Raw genomic sequence first — 25032 nt, 5'->3', positions numbered from 1 at the left:
ATTAGATGAGTGAGTGGGATAATTAGATGAGTGAGTGAGTGAGTGAGTGAGTGAGATGATTAGATGAGTGAGTGAGTGAGTGAGAGAAGTGACAGAGATTGGAAAAGTGAGATGAGAAGAGATCACTGGATGAGTGAGTGAGTGAGTGAAATAGATGATTGGGTGAGTGAATGATTGAGAGAATCTTGTGAGTGAGACTGGACGAGTGAGATGAGACGAGGAGTGATCACAGGATTATTGAATGGGTGAGTAAATGAGTGAGTGTGTGAGTGAGTGTAAATAATCCATTAGCTAGATCAGACAATCCAGTGATTGATATTATGAGCAACCATCCACGCCATTTGGGTACAATGACATGCAATCAAACAAGTCACCGAACCTGATCACCCAATCCATGTGGCTGCCTCTTACGACTAGCATAGGAATACCCAGGGATTGATGAGTTAGTGAGGGAAAGAGATGATGGGATAAGATAACATGTGCACTGAAACAACCCAGAAAATAAAGATATTAAAGATATATAAAATCTACCAAAATAACATAACATAAACAAACCCACAAACATTAATTAACTTCAAAGTGAAGGTAGGTTATATATACATAAATGTTGGTTGTACTAGATGCTTTACAATGAGAAAGATGCCTGGTATTTCAGCCAACACTTACATAGGTTCTGATGTGAAGATTTCTTCTTCTTGATTCCGGATCCTTGCGGAGGAACTTATTGACAATGGTGTTGAATTCCATCAGCCTACAGTCCTTGCGGAGATCATCCTTTGGTTTACACATCATGTTGTAGAACTTGCCATCGCTGCCAATCAGGGTGATCTTCTTGGGTCTTTGGAGTGACGGCAGGATTTCAATCTGGAAAAGCACATGTCAAAATTGAGCTAAAATAAACTACTCAAATCCAGTACCATGTGCAGGAAACTGGTTGTATCCTGTTTTCATCTACACGAGGGATTTTTACTTCTCACTTTTTGTTCTATCCAAGACGCTGAGCATACAGCGAGTGAGGGTGAGTTTGGCCTGACTCAGCTAAAAGGCCAAAAAGGTTGTCAATTCAGAAAGCAAAACAGGTTTGCTCATGGTTGGATGGAGCGTGGAAGAGCAAGGTAACAGAGATCCAGGGCCACACCTGGAGGCACGTTGTGAGATGAATACATATGTTAAAATTCAGAGACAATGTCGACTCACCGTGTCATCGAAGCCCTTGATGTAGACTTGTTTGTCTGGGAAGGCATTGTGGTTGGAAGCAACGCCCAGGACATTGGGCAGCTTGACCGTCATGGCGGACTGCAGTGGCAGCAGAATAGAGCTGAAGTTACTGCAATAACATTTCAACAAATTGACCCAGCTTTTCAGTTTGGACTCCTAAAATTTGGAATGTGGTAAGACATGGGTAACTTAAATCACTTTTATCTGCTGTATAGGAAGGCTATATGATTGATCATTGGAGTTCTTTTTATTTGGTATCTGCACAGCTGACAAATATTAACAAGAGTGCTGTTTGTTTTGTCAAACAGGATTTTGATGCTGTTATCAATATGACCCACTGTGACACATCAGATACAACTATCAGCAGTCCTCACTCACTCCCTCGTGCTGTGACATCGGACACAACTACAGGCAGCAATGATTAATCCTCTGTTTGGAACACATTGAACATTACTATAACTCATTCATCTGATCACTGTACATTGTACTTGACTACTGGCAGTACTCACTCGTCCTCCAGGAGTCTCTTCAGGGGTTTGAAGTGTGTGGACATACTCAGTGTGGTGGACTGCCCATAGTTCTTCTCGCACAACTCCAGCAGTCGTTCCGTCAGCCTAGTCGCATCCTGGAAAAAGAAGATACTTTACATCTGCAATATTGGTCAGCTACTAGGCTGATCAACTCAACAAAACAGTCTGCTAAAACTTTCCTAAAGTGAGTGAATGTTGTTTAGTGCAGAAATCAGCAATATTCCAGTTTATTGGCCTGTAAATAATTCTGAGCCAGACAATCCAGTGGTTGACAATGAGCAGCAAGCCACACCTACCAAAAGGATAAGATGAGATGCTTGTTTGCTTGTTTGTTGTTAAATGCTGCACTCAGCAATATTCCAGTATATGACGGCGGTCTGTAAACAATTGAGTCTGTACCTGACAGTCCAGTGATGGACATCATGAGCACTGATCTACACAATCGTTATACGATAACATGCATCAAACCAAGTCAGTGAGCCTGAGCACCCGATCCTGTTAGTCGCCTCTCACAGCAAGCATTCTCTACCATGATCTTTGATGAGATGCAATCTTGTCACCTGTTTCATTTATGTCAACTTTTGTACAAGCATAGAGTACAGGGGACCAAGTTATACCCTGAAAATACCAATTGATTCTAGATTGCGAGACGTTCTAACAGTCTACTCCAACTTGACACCATTTTAATAGCAGGGTATTCTGATGAAACATAATCACATAGGTACACAGGTAAAAACACAGAAAGTATTGGATGTGCACTACTAAAAATACTAAAAGACACAATATCAAAATATATTCTTGACAAGACACACAAACAATATCCTCACCATGATGAACTTGTGGAGATTCGGATTGTTTTCTCTGCACAAAAAGACAGACAGTCATGTATAACCACTGGCATGAAACAACTTATATCTCAGTCCTTGTTATTCTCAAGGACACTTGTTACATCCTCAACACTTTACCCAACACAAACAACTATGTCCCAACTACATTGAGAATGGAGGCAAAATATATTAAACGACAGGACAAACAAAAGTATGGCCGCATGTTTCAGGAAAATTAATTCAATCGTAGCATGTATATAAGTTCAAATTGTTCATGTCAACTTGCAAATTCCTCATTTCAGTTTCACAACAGCAAATCAATAATAACATTGATAGGCTTCACATCACCTGCACTGCTATAAGTCTCATTGTGAATCCCAAACACATAATTGGTTGGTTGGTTGGTTTGTTCTTTTACGCCGCACTCAGCAATATTCCAGCTATATGACGGCGGTCTGTAAATAATCGAGTCTGGACCAGACAATCTAGTGATTGATATCATGAGCATCGATCCAAGCAAATGGGATCGATGACATGCATCAACCAAGTCAGCTAGCCTGACCACCTGATCCTGTAAGTCGCCTTTTACAACAAGTATAGTCACCTTTTACGGCAAGCATGGGTTGCTGAAGACCTATTCTACCCCGGATCTTCACGGGTCCCAAACACATGGAGCCAGGTAACCGTATATCTCTGTATCATTAGTTTCCTTCTGTGATGAAGACTACTGCACCAGCATCTGGGAAGGTGCTGGCAATCAAGCAATTAACAATGTACCGAGTTGCTGAAGACAAAAACAACATTTTCATATTTACTTTGATGTAGAAAAGATCTGTTGACATCTTTTGACTCTCATCGCATAGGAAGACTGAAAAACGAAAAAAGTCATTCTGTCATTCTTAGTCATAAAGGTGACTAATATTAGTTATTTCATGACCTCAATTGAACATATTTGAAAATACTTTAGAAAATTTGGGAAAACAATAAATAATGTATCAAAGATATTATTCCCATTCATGATCAATCAATCAATCAAATACTTATAAACATCTTCCACAAATAGGCTCTTCAAGTCTCGACATATGGCCAAAATATACAAAGCCTTCTTTTCGTATAACCCACCGAATGCTGCAAAATAGTTTTGTCTGGTATGATTTTTTACATTGTCCTTTCATATATATATGCCCCCCAAATCAGCATGTCTATCTGTTTTCTTTTGCAGTTTAACATGAATACCCCACTCAGACACAGTATACTGACTCCTTAATGCCGAGCGCCAGACAGGGTAACAACAAGTACCATCTTTAACCGTCTTTTGGTATGACGTGGTCGGGGATCGAATCCCGGACCTTCTGCTCTCCGGGTAGACGCTCTACCACCAGACCACGGAGGCAGTTGCCTGTAAAGTATTACTATCCTTTGACAGTGTGTAATTATGCAAAAGCACGGCGGTGGGGCTGGAGACATTCTGCTCCAGGTGTCAGATCCAAACACATGACTAGACTTGATAACTTTCCGCAAAAAAACTCACCAGTCCAAACTGACGAAAATACTGTACGAAAATACGAGGATGGATGACCACACATTAGGATGCAAGCGTTTCTGTCTGTGCCTAATTTAGGCCGTTAACCTAACTAGGATTAAGACACTTAGTCTAACCCAAAGGACTAGTTAGTATCTGTATCTGTTGCGGAATCCTGAGGGTTCTTTGATTGCATGAGAAACCACAAACAGCAAACTATATGTTCAGAACGATGACATCATTGCCATGGTTGAAGGTTGGAGCGGTGCTGAGCCAGGACAAGATTGTTAGCCTGTGGGGCAGCAATCAAGGATGTCGGTATGCCCCTAAGATCCTCGTTCTCAGCCACAGTCGCACTTCCAACAGTGATCTGTTTTGCTGTCAGGTATGCTTTGAGAGTTCGAACAGGGCACAGTGATAAATTTTCAGTATCCTGGTGTCCCAGCATCTTGGATAAATATGAAATTGTAAACTGACCTGGCTGCTGGTTTTTGGCTCCAAAATCCAAAATAAGACCAAAATGCACCTGGCCTGACTTGCCTGGGTCTGAGGTGACTTATGTGAGGTCGAGTGCTTGGTTCTCATCAATCCATGCAGCTGTTGCCAATGCCAACAGAAACACTGCTTTGTGGGTCAAACACTGTAACCATCATCAGTACCAGTGATGAGACGACTTAACACCACATAAATGCTGGTCTTCTTGTCGGTAACCCTTGATAATCGCAGAGAATTTTGGAGCCTTGATTATTTGGCAAGATCGGGAAGCTGCTAAAACAGTGTTGATTGCTGCCAGATTATTCGAGTCAAGATTATACAGTAGAAAATTACTGACAATCTGCATCGTACACCCTTTCATCAACAATAGACAGCAAAGGACACCCACTTGTTGGCACAAAGGAAACGAGGTGAATGTGATGAGCATCCACTACCGCCTGAGAAGCTCCGGCAGAGAAACCACATGAAATCTGCTTTTTCAAGAAAAGGGTGCCAATCATTTGGGTGTTGGGTGTGGCTGCAAGGGTAGCACAGCAGTAGCTGCAGTAATGTTTCCTGACCTTGAGCAGGATCCGTGGCAACAGGACACGAGGAGGATGATTGGTTAATGATTAAGGTATGAATTACTGGTACTATAGTAGGTTTATCAACTAAATAAGTCCAGCACCATTATCAAGGAGTGTATGTCATGAGACCCACCTTCGACACCGCCATCAACATCCACATGGCCTGCTGGGGGTACAGCACCAGCACGTTGGCGATCAGGTCCTGGGGAGAGAAGGTGCACAGTGGCCACTACACAACAATACAATATGACAGCACAAAAGAAAACTTAAAATTTTCTGGACAACTTCGAGTTCACTGCATTTAGCATTAAGCTTAAATCAATAAACAAGAAGTTGTTATCCATAAAGATCGTGTTTTCTTACTAACAATACACATTTCTCCTCTTGTCTCATAAACAATGTGGATATGATATTCTGGAAGTGGTCTGTTTCTAAACTATTTTCCTACAAATAATAACAAAGAATCTAAGGTATACCATATTCCTTTCATCAGTGTTCTAAATGCTAAAAGATTTATTTTCATAGCTTTTTGGCGACATTTTTTTAACATATTTATTTGTTGTTGCAGTATCTCAAGGTGGCAGTTTGGAAGCTGTGGTATCAATGAAGATACATTTTGGCAAAATATACAGCCTATCAAAGATATTCTGCCGTGTTCAAAACATATTCATTTGAAGACTTCCGTCTTCATTGTCACAAGGCACAATCTACTTCATGCACTAGTCTGAACCATGAGTCTATTAAAAATTTGTTCAGTCCAGCTGTTCATTCAAGTTTTATTCCGCTCAAAGACCACCACACAATTACAAATGTCGCACACCACATGCTTTTCCACAACTGCCAAGAGTTATTTTTTCTACATGCGGACAAAAAGTCAGATGTTTCCAGTAATGTTAAAACTTGAATCGGAAATTATATGAATAAAGATAATGCATATAGTGAGCACAGCAAGCTCAGCTAATAATAGTCCCAATAACTAAATGCTACTGATAATTATACTAAGAGCCAAGTTTGGGCAAGTTGACTCAAAAGACACAAAGTTGCAATATGACACGTTGCTGTGTCGACCCAGCAGGCAATACAAGAGACCCTCATCACACACCTGCAGCTGCTGGAACACATCCGGGTGGGCGTGGCAGATGCGGGAGATCAGCTGGGGGAAGGCTGTGAAGAACTGGTACGGCTGCAGCTGGCGACCCAGCGTCGAGATAATCTGGGACAGATGAAAGTACCTGTTTAGCATCACGTCAATGTGGCAATCATTTCCAATGCCAGCCTTCTTTCTATTACACGAAATTAGAGCTGTGCGAGGTAATCACTCTGGCTTAAACTAAAGTGTTATGAGATTAGGACAATGTTATGCTGTTTTTTCTTACAAAAGGACATGATTAAAATTTTGCAAAATATCCAGCAAATCCAAAGATAATATGCCTTGTTTAAAACAAAAAATGTAATCCGCCTAGTTGTTAGAAGTATTGTTTGAATAATTAAACAAGTACACATCTCGTATCTATAGTGCAGATGTTATCCAGACACTTGAAACACATAGTGTGGGGATCTACAGGAATCTGATCGAGTTCCACAATCTGTGCTGAGTGATGTAGAGTGCAGTCTAAAGTAACAAAATCAAATATTCAAGTATATCAAACTCTACTTAGCGTGAAAGATCTTGCAACTAATACATAACTTCTACATCGTTTAATTTAACTGTGAAAAACCTTCAGATAATTATCAGTGAAAGATTAAACCAAAAATCGTGATTCAGAAAACTGGAAAAAAATTCCCAAGCTCTCACAGAAAAGTAGTTGTGTATTCTCGTCTTGTGCTTGCGCAGTAGATCAGATTTGATACTGCTTTCAGCACAACTGCTCATAAGATAACCAACAGGATCTGTTGATTTGTGAGTTCAGCCAAAACAAAAAAATGTGGCTATGATGTCATAAAGGTGAGGTATTCGAAGGAATTCATGCTAAGGAAAAATTCACCTTTGCAGAAAATTTAGATCTGTTCAACTACCAACCTTCATGGACAGTTAATGACAGACCTCAGGCTTCTGTAAATGATAATGCCCTGAAAAGTAGCTTTACCCTAACAATCCATGCAATTGGGATACGATGACATGCATCAACCAAGTCAGCGAGCTGACCAACCAATCCTACTGTCACCCCTTACAACAAGCATAAGTTGCTGAAGAGCAATTCTAAACTGGACCTTCACATGTGAGACGCTGTACAAACAACAAAGTAGATGTATAAAGTGTATGGAACTGATGCAAACCTTGTTGATTCTGCTGAGAATGGTCCGTTGTGCCTGCAGTTTCTGCGAGTTCTTTCCACGCTCCTTCTTCTCGGAGTCCACGACGGTGGTGCCATAGTCCAGCCAGAGACTGAGGAGGCGTGGCATGGATTGGTAGATGTACTGGTTGCCGTACTGCAGGGACTGCCCGAAGAACTTCACCACATAGATGATGAATTCTCTGTAACAGTACACACCTCAAGCTGAAGCACTTTTGCACACTGTCAAGGTACTTGTTTACTTAAGGTTTGACATTTCTATTTAATCTAGTGAACTAAAGAAAGGCCCTGTTGTCAACTTTTTAATTCTGAAAAGCAAAAATAATGAAAGTAGCAGTAGCTGAGTTAACATTTGATAGGTTGAACTGTTTGGACAATCACGGAGTTGGTTATGAAGTTGTGAGTTGCCTACAACTGTGGTGTGAGTTGCCTATCCCTGTGGTGTGAGTTGCCTACCCCTGTGGTGTGAGTTGCCTACAACTGTGGTGTGAGTTGCCTACAACTGTGGTGTGAGTTGCCTATCCCTGTGGTGTGAGTTGCCTACCACTGTGGTGTGAGTTGCCTACCCCTGTGGTGTGAGTTGCCTACAACTGTGGTGTGAGTTGCCTACAACTGTGGTGTGAGTTGCCTACCCCTGTGGTGTGAGTTGCCTACAACTGTGGTGTGAGTTGCCTACAACTGTGGTGTGAGTTGCCTATCCCTGTGGTGTGAGTTGCCTACTACTGTGGTCTGAGTTGCCTACCCCTGTGGTCTGAGTTGCCTACCCCTGTGGGGTGCTAAGCGCTCTTGAGCCACTGTGGTGTGAGTTGCCTACAACGGTGGTGTGAGTTGCCTACAACTGTGGTGTGATTTGCCTATCCCTGTGGTGTGAGTTGCCTACCACTGTGGTGTGAGTTGCCTACCCCTGTGGTGGATATATATATATCCATTCTCTGACAACAAAGGTTCATTTCAAGGCATCAATAGCAGTAATCTGATGGTTGGTTTAAGTAGGCCTAATAGTGAGTTGATGATCTTTACACCCAATTTCTCCGTAATAAATGTAAACATAAAAATAATTAAACATGTTACAATCATACATCCATGTTTTTCTAACCAGATAGTGTAATAATATCAGTAAATTGTGTATTTCTGTGAAATATTTTTTCGCTGCTCGGCGTTTTATGTAGGTAGTGGAACAAGCTGATTGGACCGGAGTGCCTGGAGTCACTGTGGTGTGAGATACCTACCCCTGTTTCTCTGGTTTCTCCTTGTCATCAATGAGAGCCATCATGATTTTGTCGTAGTACTTAGCCAGGTAGAAGTGGCCATCCTCCCACCGGGGGTAGATGTCGATCACATCCTTGTACTGCTTCATGATGGCATTGCTCTCCAGACTGGAGGTGTCCTCACTATAACGCCCATACAGCAACAAGGCCTGCAACATACACAGTGAGTCAAGATAGCATTGCTCTCCAGACTGGAGGTGTCCTCACTACAACGCCCATACAGCAACAAGGCCTGTCAACATACACAGTGAGTCAAGATAGCATTGCTCTCCAGACTGGAGGTGTTCTCGCTATAACGCCCATACAGCAACATACACAGTGAGTCATGACGGCATTGCTCTCCAGACTGGAGGTGTCCTCGCTGTAACGCCCATACAGCAACAAGGCCTGCAACATACACAGTGAGTCATGATGGCATTACTCTCCACACTGGAGGTGTCCTCACTATAACGCCCATACAGCAACAAGGCCTGCAACATACACAGTGAGTCATGATGGCATTACTCTCCAGACTGGAGGTGTCCTCGCTGTAACACCGATACACAAAGAAGGCCTGCAACATACACAGTGAGTCATGATGGCATTACTCTCCACACTGGAGGTGTCCTCACTATAATGCCCATACAGCAACAAGGCCTGTCAACATACACAGCGAGTCATGATGGCATTACTCTCCAGACTGGAGGTGTCCTCACTATAACGCCCATACAGCAACATACACAGTGAGTCACGACGGCATTGCTCTCCAGACTGGAGGTGTCCTGGCTGTAACGCCCATACAGCAACAAGGCCTGCAACATACACAGTGAGTCATGATGGCATTGCTCTCCAGACTGGAGGTGTCCTCGCTATAACGCCCATACAGCAACAAGGCCTGCAACATACACAGTGAGTCATGATGGCATTGCTCTCCAGAATGGAGGTGTCCTCGCTATAACGCCCATACAGCAACAAGGCCTGCAACATACACAGTGAGTCATGATGGCATTGCTCTCCAGACTGGAGGTGTCCTCACTATAACGCCCATACAGTAACAAGGCCTGCAACATACAGTGAGTCATGATGGCATTGTTCTCCAGACTGGAGGTATCCTCACTATAACGCCCATACAGCAACAAGGCCTGTCATCATACACAGTGAGGCATGATGGCAATGCTCTCCAGATTGGAGGTGTCCTCACTATAATGCCCATACAGCAACAAGGCCTGTCATCATACACAGTGAGTCATGATGGCATTACTCTCCAGACTGGAGGTGTCCTCACTATAATGCCCATACAGCAACAAGGCCTGTCAACATACTCACAGTCAGCTTAATGTGGGAGAAAAGCCTTATGTAGGTTCTCATTATATACAAATTTAACAGTAATAGGCTGCTGAATCGAGGCATTCAACCCAAAGACCAACAGATCCTTGCACAGATAGGGGGAAGCAACTCTGCACAGCAAATCACGTCGTCTTATGCTGTTGATTACAGGAGCCTGCAACTAATCTGGACTTGACAATCCAGGGGCTTACAATGCACAGATCAATACTGTCTGGGTACAAAAAACACAATTAGTTTTGTCACATATTACAACACCTGAATTCAAGTGTCATATAAAGACTTTTGGTCTGGAAATCACTTTTACGATAACTTTTGATATTGCAAGCAACTATTGCGATTAATATCGATAGTTTTCAGTGTATCATTTTAGATGGATTTTAGAGTTGAATTAAACCTTGGAACTAAAGTTTCCTTTGAATGTGATAACCATAAAAGTTCCAAACACTCGATTTTCCACCATTTGACTGTTACCCTCTGCCATTTTACTTTAAGAAAGACCGGTTGCTAAGCATCAAGGGCAGTTAACTCTAATCCTCACTCGGCTGCGTTAGCAAGTGTGTTTCAGTGCCCAATCGCATGATATGGTAAATACAATCAAAACTATCGATATTCCTAACTGAAATCGATACTATTGATCGAAAACTGATTTAACAATCGATTTATTGACGCTAAGTTCTTACCAATAGCAATATAATGATATTTAGATTTAGCGTGACACCCCTATATATAAAGCAAGAGGTACCTATTCTGTAAGTCAAACCTTTGCATGTACATTACCTGACAGTTTGATTTAAGGCAAAAATGGAAAATATGTGACTGACATTTTCACACAGACAGTTAACATTGGGATCCACATATGCTGCACATACAAACATACGACACATTTTCTGAAGACAACACCAGTGTTCTGGAGAACTATGGCCAGGAACTTGAAATGTTCGCACTTGATTGGAGTTTGTGAAAACTGGGAGCATTTGTACGAACGCTGAGTGCTACGCGGATTTTGCAGCTCGTGGGAATCGTGGGGCACATGAAATTGACGATGTATACCGAAAGCTTTGTGAAACTAAAGTCAGTTCGAAAAACACTGCGTAACAACCATCATCCTGCCTCACACTGCACACTAGACACTCACCTGAGCATATGTCTTCTTCTTCTGTTTGCCCTCATCCGAGTTGTCCATCTTCAGCTGGGACATGTTACTGAAGTTGACAGAAATACCCTTCTCCAAACACGTCAGTGCTTCATCGTTGTTGCCCTGACAAAACAGATACAGTGTGCTCTGAGATGTAGATGTGCAGATGGAGATATTGTACAATTACATCCTAATTTCTCACTTGAAACATATTTCAGATCAGAGTCTGACCACCCGATACAATCCCCATTTTAGTCGACATACTTCTCACCTGAACTAATTGCTATTTATAAATTTCCTGTAAGATCTTTCTGTACTGGTTGGGACTAGACCAGAAAAAATTCTGACATTGCATATCTGTCAGGCTTCACATGAAAACAGAGTGAGTGAGTGAGTGAGTGAGTGAGTGAGTGAGTGAGTGAGTGAGTGAGTGAGTGAGTGAGTGAGTGAGTGAGTGAGTGAGTGAGTGAGTGAGTGAGTTGGGTTTAATGCTGCTTTTAACAGAATCGCGCCGCCTCAGACCACTGGGTCACCCGTGCTGCCAAATGAAAACAGAAACAGTGAGTGAGTATGGTTTTACGCCGCTTGGAGCAATATTCCCGCAATATCATGGCTGAGACACCAGAAATGGGTTTCACACACATTGTACCCATGTGGGGAATTGAACATGGGTCTTCGGTGTGATGAGTGAATGCTTTAACCACAAGGCTACCCCTTGGCTATACTAACTAAACTCATATAACTGGTGTGTTGTCTGAAACAGATATCATTAATGACGAACATTAAATGAACGAGTCAGTAATGTTCCAGCCATATCACAGCATCTTGTCATTAATTTTGACATTGAAAACCAGTGTTAGCATAAGCAACAGAGTCTTGTATGACAAGCACGGGGTACTGGTGACATACAGAACACTGGCATACAGAATACATGGTTATGTTACCTTTTCCCAAAGCCAATTGGCCTTCTCAAGGAACTGCTCTGGCAGACTGATTGGGACATACAGAACACTGGCATACAGAACACATGGTTATGTTACCTTTTCCCAGAGCCACTTGGCCTTCTCCAGGAACAGCTCTGGCAGACTGAAGGCGCTGGCCTGTAGGAGACAGCTGTATGCAGTCTGGAGATATCCTGATCTGAAAAATATAAAACATATTACTAATTCTCTGTAGTACTGTAACTATGGCTCACGTCACATAGTCTGCTTGCTCTGAGTGGAACTGTTTTGTGTCACACGGTCGGGTAATCATGTGCTAAAAGTGTTTGTTGGTCAGGCGAAAGATGTGTTTGATCCCCACATGGGTACATTACGTGTCGGTGAGAAAGAGAATGCAGTGACAGACGATGGAGGCATGTGATCAGGATGTGTAGATCGCTAGGTAGGTGATTACATGCATGACCAGTTTGTTTGGAAAGTAACCATGGTGATGCTGGGTGTGTTCTGTTGAACTCTGTTCAAGCATATTTCCACATAGGATGGAAGAAGTAGGAAAAATGCAAAGTGTTAGTATGAGATAGGATAAGTTTAATAATGTTACAATTATCCTTTCCCATTCTAATGTGAAGACAAATTCTATATTCTATCAATGTGTATCAGCATAGGTGGAAACAAGCATGTGAAGTTGTCTCTGAGGAGATGAAGTTTAGAGTGCCAAGATAAGATTCTGTGAGAGAGAAACGTTTGTTCTCTCCTGGCGTTGTGACTGATGTTGTGACTTACTTCCTGGCCACCTTGGTGCTCCAGAGCCAAGACTTGCCCACCATGGTGCTGAGGTCATGGTCCGACTGACACAGAGTCAACAGGGTCCGCCTCAAGGTCAGAATAGGGTCTTGGATTCGGAAAGACGACTGAAGTCATGAACAGAAGGTGGAATGTTGTACATTCAAATTAACACATATCTAATATAATATTTGTAAATAAAATATATTGTGATTGTTTTTTTAATTGAAACTGATTATTTTGCATTATGCTGAGTTCCTATATTCCACATCCTGCATAACTGATTAATCTACATGTCAACATACTATCTGTTGGTCGATCCTTGGTCTGTTAATAACCCTTTGACAGTAACACTGTGCACCATATTTTGTTTTGTTTGTTGTTAAACACTGCACTCAGCAATATTCCAGCTATATGATGGCCCCAATCAGTCATACTAACAAAAGGGATATATCATACACATTCTTTTGTTGTTGAATGCTGAACTCAACAGTATTCCAGCTATATGACGGCAGTCTGTAATCAAGTCTGGACCTGACAATGCAGTGATTGACATCATGAGCATCGATCTACGCAATTGGGATACGATGACATGCATCAACCAAGTCTTCAAGCCTGACCACCCAATCCCGTCAGTCGCCTCTTGCAACAAGCATAGAAGCCATTTATGGCAAGTATGAGTTGCTAAAGACCAATTCTAACTCGGGTCTTCAAGGGTCCACCATAATATCAAAACTGAATGATAGTTAATTCTATATTGATATGTCCCACGATGGTCAACATGCATCACAAGTTATCACCTACGGCACACATCTGTACGCGTTCCACCACCTACCTGACACATCTGTATGCGTTCCTGCCACTGCTTGATCAGCTCTTCTGGCGCCATCTTGACAGCAGAGTCGCCAGAGTCTACACAGTGGACGGGGAAATCCCGCAACACTCTCATCACCTGCTCGATCTCATTCAACATGTGCAGTCTAAAACAAACACAGCCAATGCAGATATTCAGATATGAATACAGAAATTTCAAAAACGGGCATAATAGAACCACGTCCACAACATCAAGCAACCAAAGAAAACACAACTTTAAATATGGCTGCTAGATGTATACCGATATGGTGGGGTCGCGATACAATATGTATCCTGATGCAGTACTTATATTTCATAAATTGATATTCTTTGCTTTTGCTGGCAAGTTACAACCCTGAATCATTTGTTTTTAAATTTCAGAGATGGGATATTGAAGGGCAGAAATTTATAGGCTAGAGGGCACTGCGAAGGTTATACTGTTTATATCAAACCGTGAAATACTAGATAATACGTATGACCTGGTTGTTGATCAGTTTCTGTTATTATTAATGCTTTTTCCACCAATACAACTTGTAATAGTATTGTATTGTATGTATCATGACAGAGGGATTGAAAATACCATGGGCGTCGATCGCGATATAATAATGTATTGCTGTATCGTTACACCACTACTGCTATCTTGAACTTTCACTGATGAATGATGATCCTGGCTAATGCTTCAGGTTACCAAGTGGCATAGGGTAGCAGGCCAAACGTCCTCAAAGACTTTGGTCCAGGTCATGCTTTCTGAAACCAAGCTGTTCCCTCTACTTTGTTTATTATTTTCAACAATAACAACCTTTTGTTTGAAGCTGAATTTGATTTGCACGGCAAATGATCATTACTGGCACCCTATCGTTGTGAGGGGAGATTGGCCCTTCATTCTTGGTCCACATGGATTTCCTGGATATATGTCCCTGAAACCATGCAATCACTTTTGGAGGCAATCAGGCAATGGTTCACTTGACTCCTAAACATTGACATCAATCTAAATCTGTAGGTTACCTGCAAATATTCTCATATCCTCGATGGTATGACCCCATCTCCATGCTGGCCGCAGACAAAGGCCCCATCTGTTCACGTCGAATTATCTCCAGCTGCTTACAGAACTCTTCCTCCTTCTGCAGGGATAAACAATGTGGACGCATTCATATAACTTCATACATTAGTCTTCGAGGCAGTCGCAACTGCTTTCTGCAGAAAAAAAATTCTTCACACAACTCTGCAAACTTTCAAGTTTAGTTTTCATGAATTTCCTAGTTTTTCACCTGGTTAACTTGTGGTGGGCATTTTTCTGACTTATCCATGGCTAGTAAAGCTTATTGAAGTGAATCTGTCTGTGTAAACATACAGACGGTTCCAAGTCAGTCCCAGTCCCGTGAGAGTGGCCTACCTTGTCCTTAGCTGCCAGCAGCACTCTGCCCACGCCCACTGCCCAGTTCCGCCGGTGAGTCTCTCCATGGCAAAACATCTCCAGCTTATCCCAACTCCCCAACTTCCAGGAGGCCTCGATCCTGTAGGCGTTCAGCTGGCCTTTCCATGATTGTCTGAGATTTAAAAAAAACACTGCACTGCAGACCTTAAAATATTCAAAGTGGAAAGAAACTAAAATTTCCAAAGCTTTATATTTCTTACTCCTACAAGGGTGATGAAATATGTCATAACTGCCAGACAGGACAGGACTTGTTCAACAAAGATAGTGTACATTGATAATTATTCAGAAAACCTATTGAAAAACTGAAATGTCAGTGTTATTTTGTTCACATTCAACAGAGTACACACAAGTTCTATATATAATGTTATGCCCTTCCATGCACTCACTTCTCGGCGATGACCCCCGTGGTGTGCAGCAGTGCTTTGTTCAGCTGACCCAGTTCCATCAGACTGGCCAGCAGACCCTGGTGGTGGCTGACTTCATCCGGTTCCTTCTGGATCGCCTGCTCATAGCACGCCTGGGCATCCTGCTGCTGGCCTGGAGTGAGTGAGTGAGTGAGTGAGTGAGTGAGGTGGGAGTCAGTGGGCGAATGACGAATGAGAGATTGTGTGAGACAGTATGAGAAAGTTAGTGAGTGAGTGAGTGTAAGCAAAAGAGTAAACAAGAAATAGTAAGAGAAAGTGTCACAGTGAGTAAGACAGACAGTGTGGGAGAAAAAAGGCAGATAGAGAGTGAGTGAGTTACATTATACAGCCTCAGACATTCAACATTTTTAAGACTAATCCAGAAGACTAGCAGAAACTTGATTTCACTTGTCTTCAGAGTTTGTAGCTAGTCTTGCTTGAACGAAACAAAATGTTTACTATGTTAACAAAAATAAAATTCAGTTCCAATTTGTAGCAAAATGAAAGCTTTGAGAACTGGTTCAGAATTATAGCCCTCAAATTCTACTTGATTATGACTACTATCACTGCATTCTTACTTGTCCTCAGAAAAATTTAGTAGTCTCGGGCTAGCGGACTAGCATGAATTATGAAGGCTAATAATACCTGCATTGATATTACATTGTATATAATATTGTATATAATTGTACATTATATTAATTATCCCATTTTTGGAGACAACAAATATGGATCTTAAGAGGAATCTATTGTGACCCAAAATTGAAAGACAGGACAAAGTTATGGCCAGTGCCAACATAATCAACCGACAGACAAAGAGCAAGCCACATACCAAGACTCTCATGGGTGAGTATCTGCTGCATCAGTGTTGACGGTGTCTGTCTAATGGCTGCCACACCCAAAACTCCGTCTGGCTCATCCATAGCAACATACAGGCGCTGGAGGGACACAATATTCATGTGGCTATCTGGCTCAATGTTTTCTATTGCTATGTGTTTCCTAATCAACAAATTCTGTCATGAATCACAAGTAAGCCAAGGAAAAACAACTTTATCCTTTATCATGCTCGCCTACCCTGTAAGTCATGTGAGTGAGTTTGATTTTACATCACCTTAACAGTAATTCATTTATAGCATCTGAGTTTACATCAGCAGATGACATGTCCCCGACCCGATCTGGTGCTATTCGAATATGGAGTTTGGCTACTTATACCCCACTTTTGGTTCATTGCCATTTGGTACATTCAGTTGAGTGAAAAAAGAACCAATAATGCTGTTCAGTATTTTTCAAAAGGCACCAGTTGACCACTAGACCGATCTGAATAGTAAGTTCTATCTTGAAATATTCAACGGTTTTGTGGTTCTGCGATGGAAACATGCCCAACCTTATTTTTAGTACAAGTCAAACTTGTTGTCATGAAAAAAAAAGAGAAAAGATTTTTAATAATCAAATAACGCAAATCATCAAAAGGCACCAGTTCACCACTAGACTGATCTGTATTGCAAGCTTCATCCAAGCTTCAACGGTTTTGGAGTTCGCTTCCAGAAATGAGCACTACCCTCCAGCTTGTCATTTAAACAAAAAACAAAACAAGAGTCATCAGAAGATGACAAATCCCCCCGGCCCCTACAATAGCAAAAGGCACCACTTCAGCCCCTGGTTAATACATATATACCAAGTCTGTAAGAAAAATCTTTCACGCCTTTCAAGTTTTGCTCTTGAAACGAAATATGGATTGACGGACAGAACAGATGATGACTCTGTCCTCCCCCCCTGCATTTTAAGCATAAAATTGAAAAAAGAATATACACCCCAAATCATTGAAGAGCACCTGTCTCCCACTTTACTGATCTGTATAGCAAGTTTCAACAAGAAATATTCAACGATTTACAAGTTCTGCTCCATTTTTCAAAACGGAGGGATATAAAAGACAAGCTGCAATTGCTTTGTTGCATTGTAGACAAACATGTAACTGAAGAACACTACACCACTTTTAACAAAAAATAACTTACTTGGACGAAATCAAGGTGTTTTTGAAGATTGCTGTCTTTATGTGAGACGAACTGTTCGAAGTGCATTAGGGCTCGGGTGTATGCCTTGCAGTTGACACTGGCCTCAGCCAAACTGTCCTTGGGAACACGCTCGAGGAAGTCATTGACAGCGTTGTATCCAGCATCATTCAGGTAGCTGGCCTCTACCAATGGAAAGAAGGGTCACAAGTCTAGCACACCAACTGACTTCAACAACTGAGGTTATGGCAGTAGTTGGGGAGGAGTGTGCAATTGAGTAGGGTTGTGCGCCACTTTTAGCAATGTTCCAGCAATATCAGAGTGGGGGACACCAGGAATGGGCTTCACACACTGTACCCACATGGAAATTCAAAGTGGGCCTTTGGCATGACGAGCGAATGCTTTAACAACTAGGCTACCCCACCGCCCCCAGTGAGGGTGGAGAAATGTTGTTTCGGGTCTGACTCAAGTCCCTTAAACATATATAGGGGGGCACGGGTGGCCCAGTCGTCTAAGGTGCCGCAAAACCTATGATTGTTGGTTCGTATCCCGATTTGCACTGATTATGTTTCTAGGTTTGTCAGCACCATACCCTTGCTCGTGGGTTTCACCGAAGTGGTAAACATCTTTCCTCCGACATTAAGCTGACATGCCTTGATATAACTGAAATACTGTTAAACCCAACTCACTCACTCACCCTTAAACATATATTTCTTTGTCTTGTATTTCAAATGGCATCAATCTAGTAAATGATGACCTGTATTAAACATAGACAATGTCCGAATCTCACACAGGGTACTGATTACAATGTCTGGAAATGGACGATGAACATGGACCCTCCTTCGTGCCCAGTCCGCAATATCAGCGCCTGTTAATACTTCAATCTTGACCAGGGAAACTAGACACTGAAAGCATCATCAAAGATCCATGGACTACACAAGGTAACGTGCAATTGTAAGAGTGAATATTATCCTACCCTATTTTTTATCCCAGGGATGAAATTCTCTAGTGTCAGGATGATTCTCCCTAGTGAATATGAACCCATACCAGTGTGTTTAATCCTATCCTATACTATACTCTAGAGTAAAACTTCCCCCGGGATAATATTTAGGTAGGATATAATCCTTGCTTACACAATCTACCCAATCCCCACTTAACTCGAACCTTACGACAAGCCTGGAGTAGTAGGGACTCCATGTACATTGTGAGTAGCTAATATAATAACTATGGGCTGCTTGACCTACGTCTAGTGCTGGAGTTGGCCGCTGGCTTGGCCTGTGCTCGGTGCCGGCACCACTTGGCCAGGTAGTCCAGGACGGAGAACACTGTCTGGGCACTCTTGTGGCGGAAGTCAGACGGGCTTCGATGTCGAGTGTCGGGTTTCTTCACCTGGTTGATCACCTCAAGTATCTCAGAGTAGATCTACAACAAAGGGTCATGGGCTGTCTTGTAGTCATTATTTGTTGATTACTTAGAGATTAACCTGAGGGAACAATATTTTGTATCATGAAGGCTTTTCAACATTAATTCACGAAGAACAAATAATCTGTCAATCTGATTTTCAAGGGTCATTCTCTTTATCAACAAGTCTTCTTTTCTGAGAAGATTTTCATCCGCGAGACATTAGCTCAGTTTATCTACTTTTGGCACAGTTTCAGTGTAAGACCGTGAACAATAGATGATGCAACATCAATTTGCACTAAGGCACTGACATGTACAAGTCACTGTTTTTCAAACAAACACAAGCAATGTTAAGATAGAAGTGAAATAGCAAATCCAATCGAAGTAAAAATCATAATTATCTTTCATGTTAAAATAATTTCCCCAATATCCATGTCTCTATTGGTCATACTAATAAAAGGCTATACAACTCAGAATCCTTTCCGTTGTACCACACAGAGGAAAGAAGGGATGTTTGCGCATGAGGTGTGGGTAGCAAGATGCCATAACTTTCACAACTGATTATGGATAGTTGACATTGAAGAGGACTTCTGTTGAAAATCTGGAGAATTTAGTGTGCATAATGTATGGCTTTGATGTAATAGAGGCTTTGTAATTTTAAGAGTAATTTTAATTCTCTTTCGTCATAAACTAATTCCCCGAATATCCATGCCCAAATTGGTCTTACTAAATAGAGGGATATATTATACACATTTTTTTGTTGTTGAATGATGAACTCAACAATATTCCAGCTACATGACAGTGTCAGAATTGGCATTGGTCCTGTAGTCCTTGCCCAATAGTTAAGGTATCATAAGGACTAGTAGAAATTTGCCATTTTTAAGGGTTTTGCTACATGTTATCATTACAAGGATTAGTGGACTAAAAATGTTAGTTTCTACCGCTGAAAGACGTCAGTCTGTAAACAATCGAGTTTGGACCTGACAATTCAGTGATTGATATTATGAGCAAGGATCCATGCAGACAGGCTATCAGCCAAATCACTGAGTCTGACAACCAGATCTATTAAGGTGCTCTCACAATCAGGCGATTTATTCTACCCCAGAATCCCCATGGGGCAAGGATATATAAACTACCATGAGTACACTGTATGACGATGATGCACGTGTACATACCTCTTGTATGTCGTCGCTCCGTCCATCCTGCAAGACCTGCACCACCACGTGCGGCAGGATATACAGCGCCACCTGGATGTTGTGACGGATACAAGCACTACACGCCTGGAATACTCGCGCAGTCTTGCCAGGGTTCAGCTGAATTAAAAACAGGTGTTGAAGTCCTGATAGACATCTGAAGTTATGACAGTCTTGTAAAAGTCGAAATAACTTTCTACATTATCTTGAAATAATTCAATAAGGCCTACAGGAAATGAAATGTTGACTGATTACATAGAATTCTGAAATTAATATCAGTCAAAAGCCATAATTTTTTGTTCAATCTCAACATTTTTTTCCGAGAAAAGGTGGTTAGTAAAACTGTTGGCTGTATGGATTGGGTAATCAGATGCTACAAGCATCACTGTAGAGGATTAAATCACACTTTGTGACTGTTTGGCCTTGTCACATCAAGGTGATTAATTTGTTGCTTAATGCAATGCTTAATATTCAAGACCTGGCAAGCCAGAGACTGAAAGAATGAGCACTTCACTGAGGGTTATGATAACAGGACTCTGTGACATCACAGGAGCTGACCATCAAATCTAAGTTACTTGGCTGTTACAACAAACAGGCAATTACTGGTGACACATTGACCCTGGAACTCCCTCATCAGCTTTACATCAAAGTATCATAGCAATCTATAACCTCAGCCACCAGACCAACGCCCTCAGCCTAGTCGCATGTCAAGTAAACTGAGCTTCTGACAGACCACATGTCAGGAGTAAACTCCACCTGTCAGGAAACAAAAGTACACAAGTTCAAATGAGGAAGCAAGACGTTTTGGCGCTGGCTGACAGAGACGACGTATTGGAAGTTCTTTACCCTCGATGTGAGATGTATGAGGTAGCCAGTCCAGTTGCTGACCCAGTCCTTGAAGTTACCTCCCTTGGCACTCTGGTAGATGGGCTTGGGGCACTTGTCCCACACTGCTTCCGATGCCAGCTTGTATCTGAAGATGAACTGCTTCATTAGAATCAACTGTACTTCCATGGTTCCAGTGATAACCAACTATACTGTTTGCTTGTTGTTTAATGACTCACCTAAATTTGGTGGGCTGTAAATAATGGAACTGGGTGATTCAATCTAGTGATTGACATCATGATCATTGATCGACACAATTGGGCTATGACATGCATCAACTAAGCAAGCGAGCCTGACAACACAATCATATTAGTCATCTCTTTCCACAAGCATGCCTTGCTGAAGATAGTGGTCTAAACTGAAAACTATTTGAATATTTTACTGACTTTGATGTCAGCAGGGGTATGAGAATCTCCTGTATGTGTTCCGGGAATCTCCTCCAGAGCTTGTTTGGGGTCTTGTCGCTTTCCTTCCCTTCAGAGATTTCATAGATTTGCAGCAGATCTTGTAGAGCGAAGGCCGAACAGTCCTGTAACATGAAGCAGCAAGTGCATAACTCCATGTGTGTGTGCATGTGCATGTGCGTGTGTGCATGTGTGTGTGATTATTCGTGTGTGTCTACTGTGCATGTGCATGCATGTCCCTGTTTCATTAGGCTGGCTGTCTGTTATGGTGACATAAGCAGAGAATTAAGAGCAATATGTTGGCAATGGTAGACACTCATTTCAGAAACAATTTTGAATGTCAATTACTTGTTTTGTTTTTAGCTACCTGAAGTATTGTGTGAAAGATTGAGTTGGGCTTAATGCCACTTTGAACATTATTTCAGTTATATCAAAGGGTGTGAACTTAATATGTGAGGAAAGGTCAAAGTAATGCAGATTGTAGACATCCAAGATGTTGAAAATCCCACAAGCATGGTTATTGTGCCGACAGACTAACAGTCATAAGCAGCAGGAATCTTGGACTCCAACCCACGGCCAGCGTCTACTGGCACTGCTATGTGGTCGGATCTGTACAGCGTTTACAGGGCATCTACTGGGCCATCAGATGCCCAACCCTAGGGCTACAGGAGCTTTGTTGTAAGTTTATCTACCTGGACTCTGGGCTCTGTAGCCGACAGGAAGGCTTTGAGGGCCTCATTGATGAGACCCACAGCAAAGTTGTCATCTTCCACCGTAGCCTTGAACTTCGTCATTTCCTCCTTGGGGTTGTTCCCCATCAGCTCGAGTCTGCATCACAGGCGAAGGTCAACATAGGAAAAGAGATACTTTCTACCACGATCCTACATGTTTCAAAGAAGTCATTACCAGATGATGAGGGTAACATATAGAGACTATTTATTCACAAAGCAACTCAAAAAGAAATATTATATAAAAAAGAAATTTCAAATATTGTAGCATTGACACTCATTTTACAAATCCAAATCTAATCAAAGCAATTCTGCATTTTGGTGACCTTGGTCTTGGCCTCAAATTCCACCAAGGTCTATACAACAAGAGACTTGTCTAAAAGATCATCTTATTGTAAAATCAAGTTATTTGGACATAAAGCTGTTTTTATGCTCATTTCATAAATATTCGGCTTCAAAGTCAGCCAATCATGTACCAGAAAGATTATCTTGATGTTCCTATAATGGATCAAAGCAAAATGGAGACAAAATTGGATATCTAATGTATTTCAATTTGGTTAAACTTATTTACATCTAGTCTACTTTGTAGAAGCCTAGGATACAAAGAACTTGTTATTCAAACAAAACATTGATATGTTAAGTAGTTCTGAAATAAAAGCTTTTTAAAGTTAAAACAAGAGGACAAAGTCAGCGATGTCCCCTGCAATGTTAATTATTTGTCGTGAATATGTCATCTATTTTTTTTTTATATAGGATAAATTTCAAAATCCAAAACTGTCAAAAGGCACTGGTTCACCACTAGACCTATCTATGTGCCAAGTTTGGTGCAGAAATATTGTACTGTTTTCAAGAGCTGCTCCGGATACCAGCATTACCACCATTTCCAGTCCAAGTCAAGGTTGTTGCTATGGAAACTCAAAAATTATTTTTGTTGAAAATCCCAAACTATCAAAAGGTAACAATTCACTACTAGACCTATTTAAGTGCCAAGTTTGGTGCAGAAATAATAACGGTTTTCAATGACTGCTCAGGAAACAAACATTACTGCCATTTCCAACTTAAGTCAAAGTTATTGACATGGAAATTTAAAAAAGAACATTTAGCTCGAAAATCTAAAATTATCGAAAGGTACCAGTTCACCACTAGTCCTATCTGAGTGCCAAGTTAGGTGAAGAAATATTGTATGTTTTTCAAAATCTTCTCTGGAAACAAACACTATTGCCATTTCCAGGCTAAGTCGAAGTTGTTGCCATGGAAACTTGACATCTTTCATGGATGGACAGCCAAACTGATGGTGTCCATTTAATGGTGGGGGATAATGAATAGAAACAGTCATGCACTAGAATGCACTGGCTTATGGTGGTATGAATGACTCAAGACTTGATTACCTGCCAGGATCAATGGCACCAAGTTCACCAAGACATTCAGCATACAGCAATTCTGCCTCACTGTCAGACTCTCGACACCCAGCCATCAGCTGCAGGACAACAAAACATCATTCAACACAAGCGTGGGGAAACTTGTCTTCTGAAGTCTCTCAAAATTGTAATAAGTCATGGACTTGGTTTCCTTCACTGGTAACAGGGGGAACATCACCTCTACTGGGTTAGTAAACAAATGAATTTGGTTCACTTCAATTGTCACAGGTGGAAACATCACCTCTAGTAACACAGTGACTTGGTTTCCTTCTTTGGACAGGGACCAACCCTTTGATGTTCTGGGTGGTGGGGCTGGGTTTTTATCAAATAAAATAAATGTTCTTGAAAATTCTTTAAAAAAAATAATTATACTTCAGACTGTTGAAAAAAAAAAAAAATTGCCTGCAACAGGAATTACATTGATGCAAGGTGTTTTTCTTTAAATAAAATCCAGGCTCATACGTATGTCTAAATAAAAAATATATCTGGTTTTGTAGCTTTAGCTGTAGCTGAGAAGATATCTAGCCTCGATACAAAATCCCAGGCGCCCCCCTCCTCCAACTCCCAGAATATCAATTGGTCAGTCACTTACACATGTAGGAACATCACCTATAGTCAATCAGTAACACGTGATAGTGTTTCCTTCATTGGTTACAGATGGGGGAACATTTATCACAAGAAAATGGTGAAAAGCAATGTCCACTCACAACTGTCACCAGCTGAGATATGATGGGGTCAGCAACTTCACTCCCCATGATGTACTCATTCAGTGTATCCTGAAACGAAATGTCACTAACTGGGCTAAAACAATACACGAACCACATGATGAGATACGAGTGATACAATATGTATTCTGAGGATGTGCATGAATTTGATATAACAGAAGAAAGTCGACTGATAATTTCTATAACCATATTTACTGTTTCAAAGACAACTTATGAACACGATTACAAAGCATAACAAGAGTTTGCCACTAAAGTGGCTATATCCCCCACCCCTGTTGCATAATTTATGACATAATTAAATCTAAACAAACCCTAACCTTTTTTAACCGAGGTGGAACTTGTCATGGAAATTGTAAAAAAAAGAAGAGTTTGGAACCGAAGTCCATCCTGTTGCCATGGAAATGTAAAAAACTAAAATTTCTAAACAGCAAAAGGCACCAGTTCAGCATGTACCTGACAGACCTGTAAAGTTTCATGAAATTTATTTTTTGTGTTATGCTCCGGAAACGAAACGTGATGGATGTACGGATGGAGCCCGTTTCTATATCCTCAGCCAACTTTGTTGGGCCGGGGGATAATAATAGTGGTACTGTTGTTTGGACAATTATACATGGAAACTTACAGAAATCTTACTTACTTTTGACACATAAAGATGCACATCTTGTGCAGTATCTCA

The 25032-nt window shown here is 41.4% G+C and overlaps 1 protein-coding gene across 6 annotated transcripts in view; it reads right to left on the bottom strand.

Annotated features, from left to right (window-relative positions):
* The window catches only part of LOC124142375 (serine/threonine-protein kinase ATR-like), a 75209-nt gene that overhangs the window by 7199 nt on the left and 42978 nt on the right, over nt 1-25032 (bottom strand). For all 6 annotated transcript variants that reach the window (XM_048399722.1, XM_048399725.1, XM_048399737.1 and 3 more), the window contains 25 exons: nt 24339-24407; nt 23602-23690; nt 22178-22313; nt 21468-21610; nt 21043-21169; nt 20179-20316; nt 18847-19024; nt 17606-17787; nt 16426-16531; nt 15579-15729; nt 15151-15304; nt 14763-14878; nt 13741-13885; nt 12906-13033; nt 12222-12321; nt 11182-11304; nt 8682-8869; nt 7436-7634; nt 6261-6371; nt 5292-5360; nt 3391-3443; nt 2576-2609; nt 1728-1843; nt 1198-1327; nt 667-864 (listed from right to left, as the gene is read on the bottom strand). In XM_048399722.1, coding sequence (XP_048255679.1) covers nt 667-864; nt 1198-1327; nt 1728-1843; nt 2576-2609; nt 3391-3443; nt 5292-5360; nt 6261-6371; nt 7436-7634; nt 8682-8869; nt 11182-11304; nt 12222-12321; nt 12906-13033; nt 13741-13885; nt 14763-14878; nt 15151-15304; nt 15579-15729; nt 16426-16531; nt 17606-17787; nt 18847-19024; nt 20179-20316; nt 21043-21169; nt 21468-21610; nt 22178-22313; nt 23602-23690; nt 24339-24407 — 3183 coding nt within the window. The remainder of the gene's footprint in view (nt 1-666; nt 865-1197; nt 1328-1727; nt 1844-2575; nt 2610-3390; nt 3444-5291; nt 5361-6260; nt 6372-7435; nt 7635-8681; nt 8870-11181; nt 11305-12221; nt 12322-12905; nt 13034-13740; nt 13886-14762; nt 14879-15150; nt 15305-15578; nt 15730-16425; nt 16532-17605; nt 17788-18846; nt 19025-20178; nt 20317-21042; nt 21170-21467; nt 21611-22177; nt 22314-23601; nt 23691-24338; nt 24408-25032) is intronic.

Source organism: Haliotis rufescens, unplaced genomic scaffold (genome assembly GCF_023055435.1).
Source record: "Haliotis rufescens isolate VD_foot unplaced genomic scaffold, xgHalRufe1.0.p SCAF_1, whole genome shotgun sequence".
Lineage (NCBI taxonomy): Eukaryota > Metazoa > Mollusca > Gastropoda > Lepetellida > Haliotidae > Haliotis > Haliotis rufescens.
The sequence above is the reverse complement of the archived record's forward strand: the minus strand, read 5'-3'. Positions and strand labels throughout refer to the sequence as shown.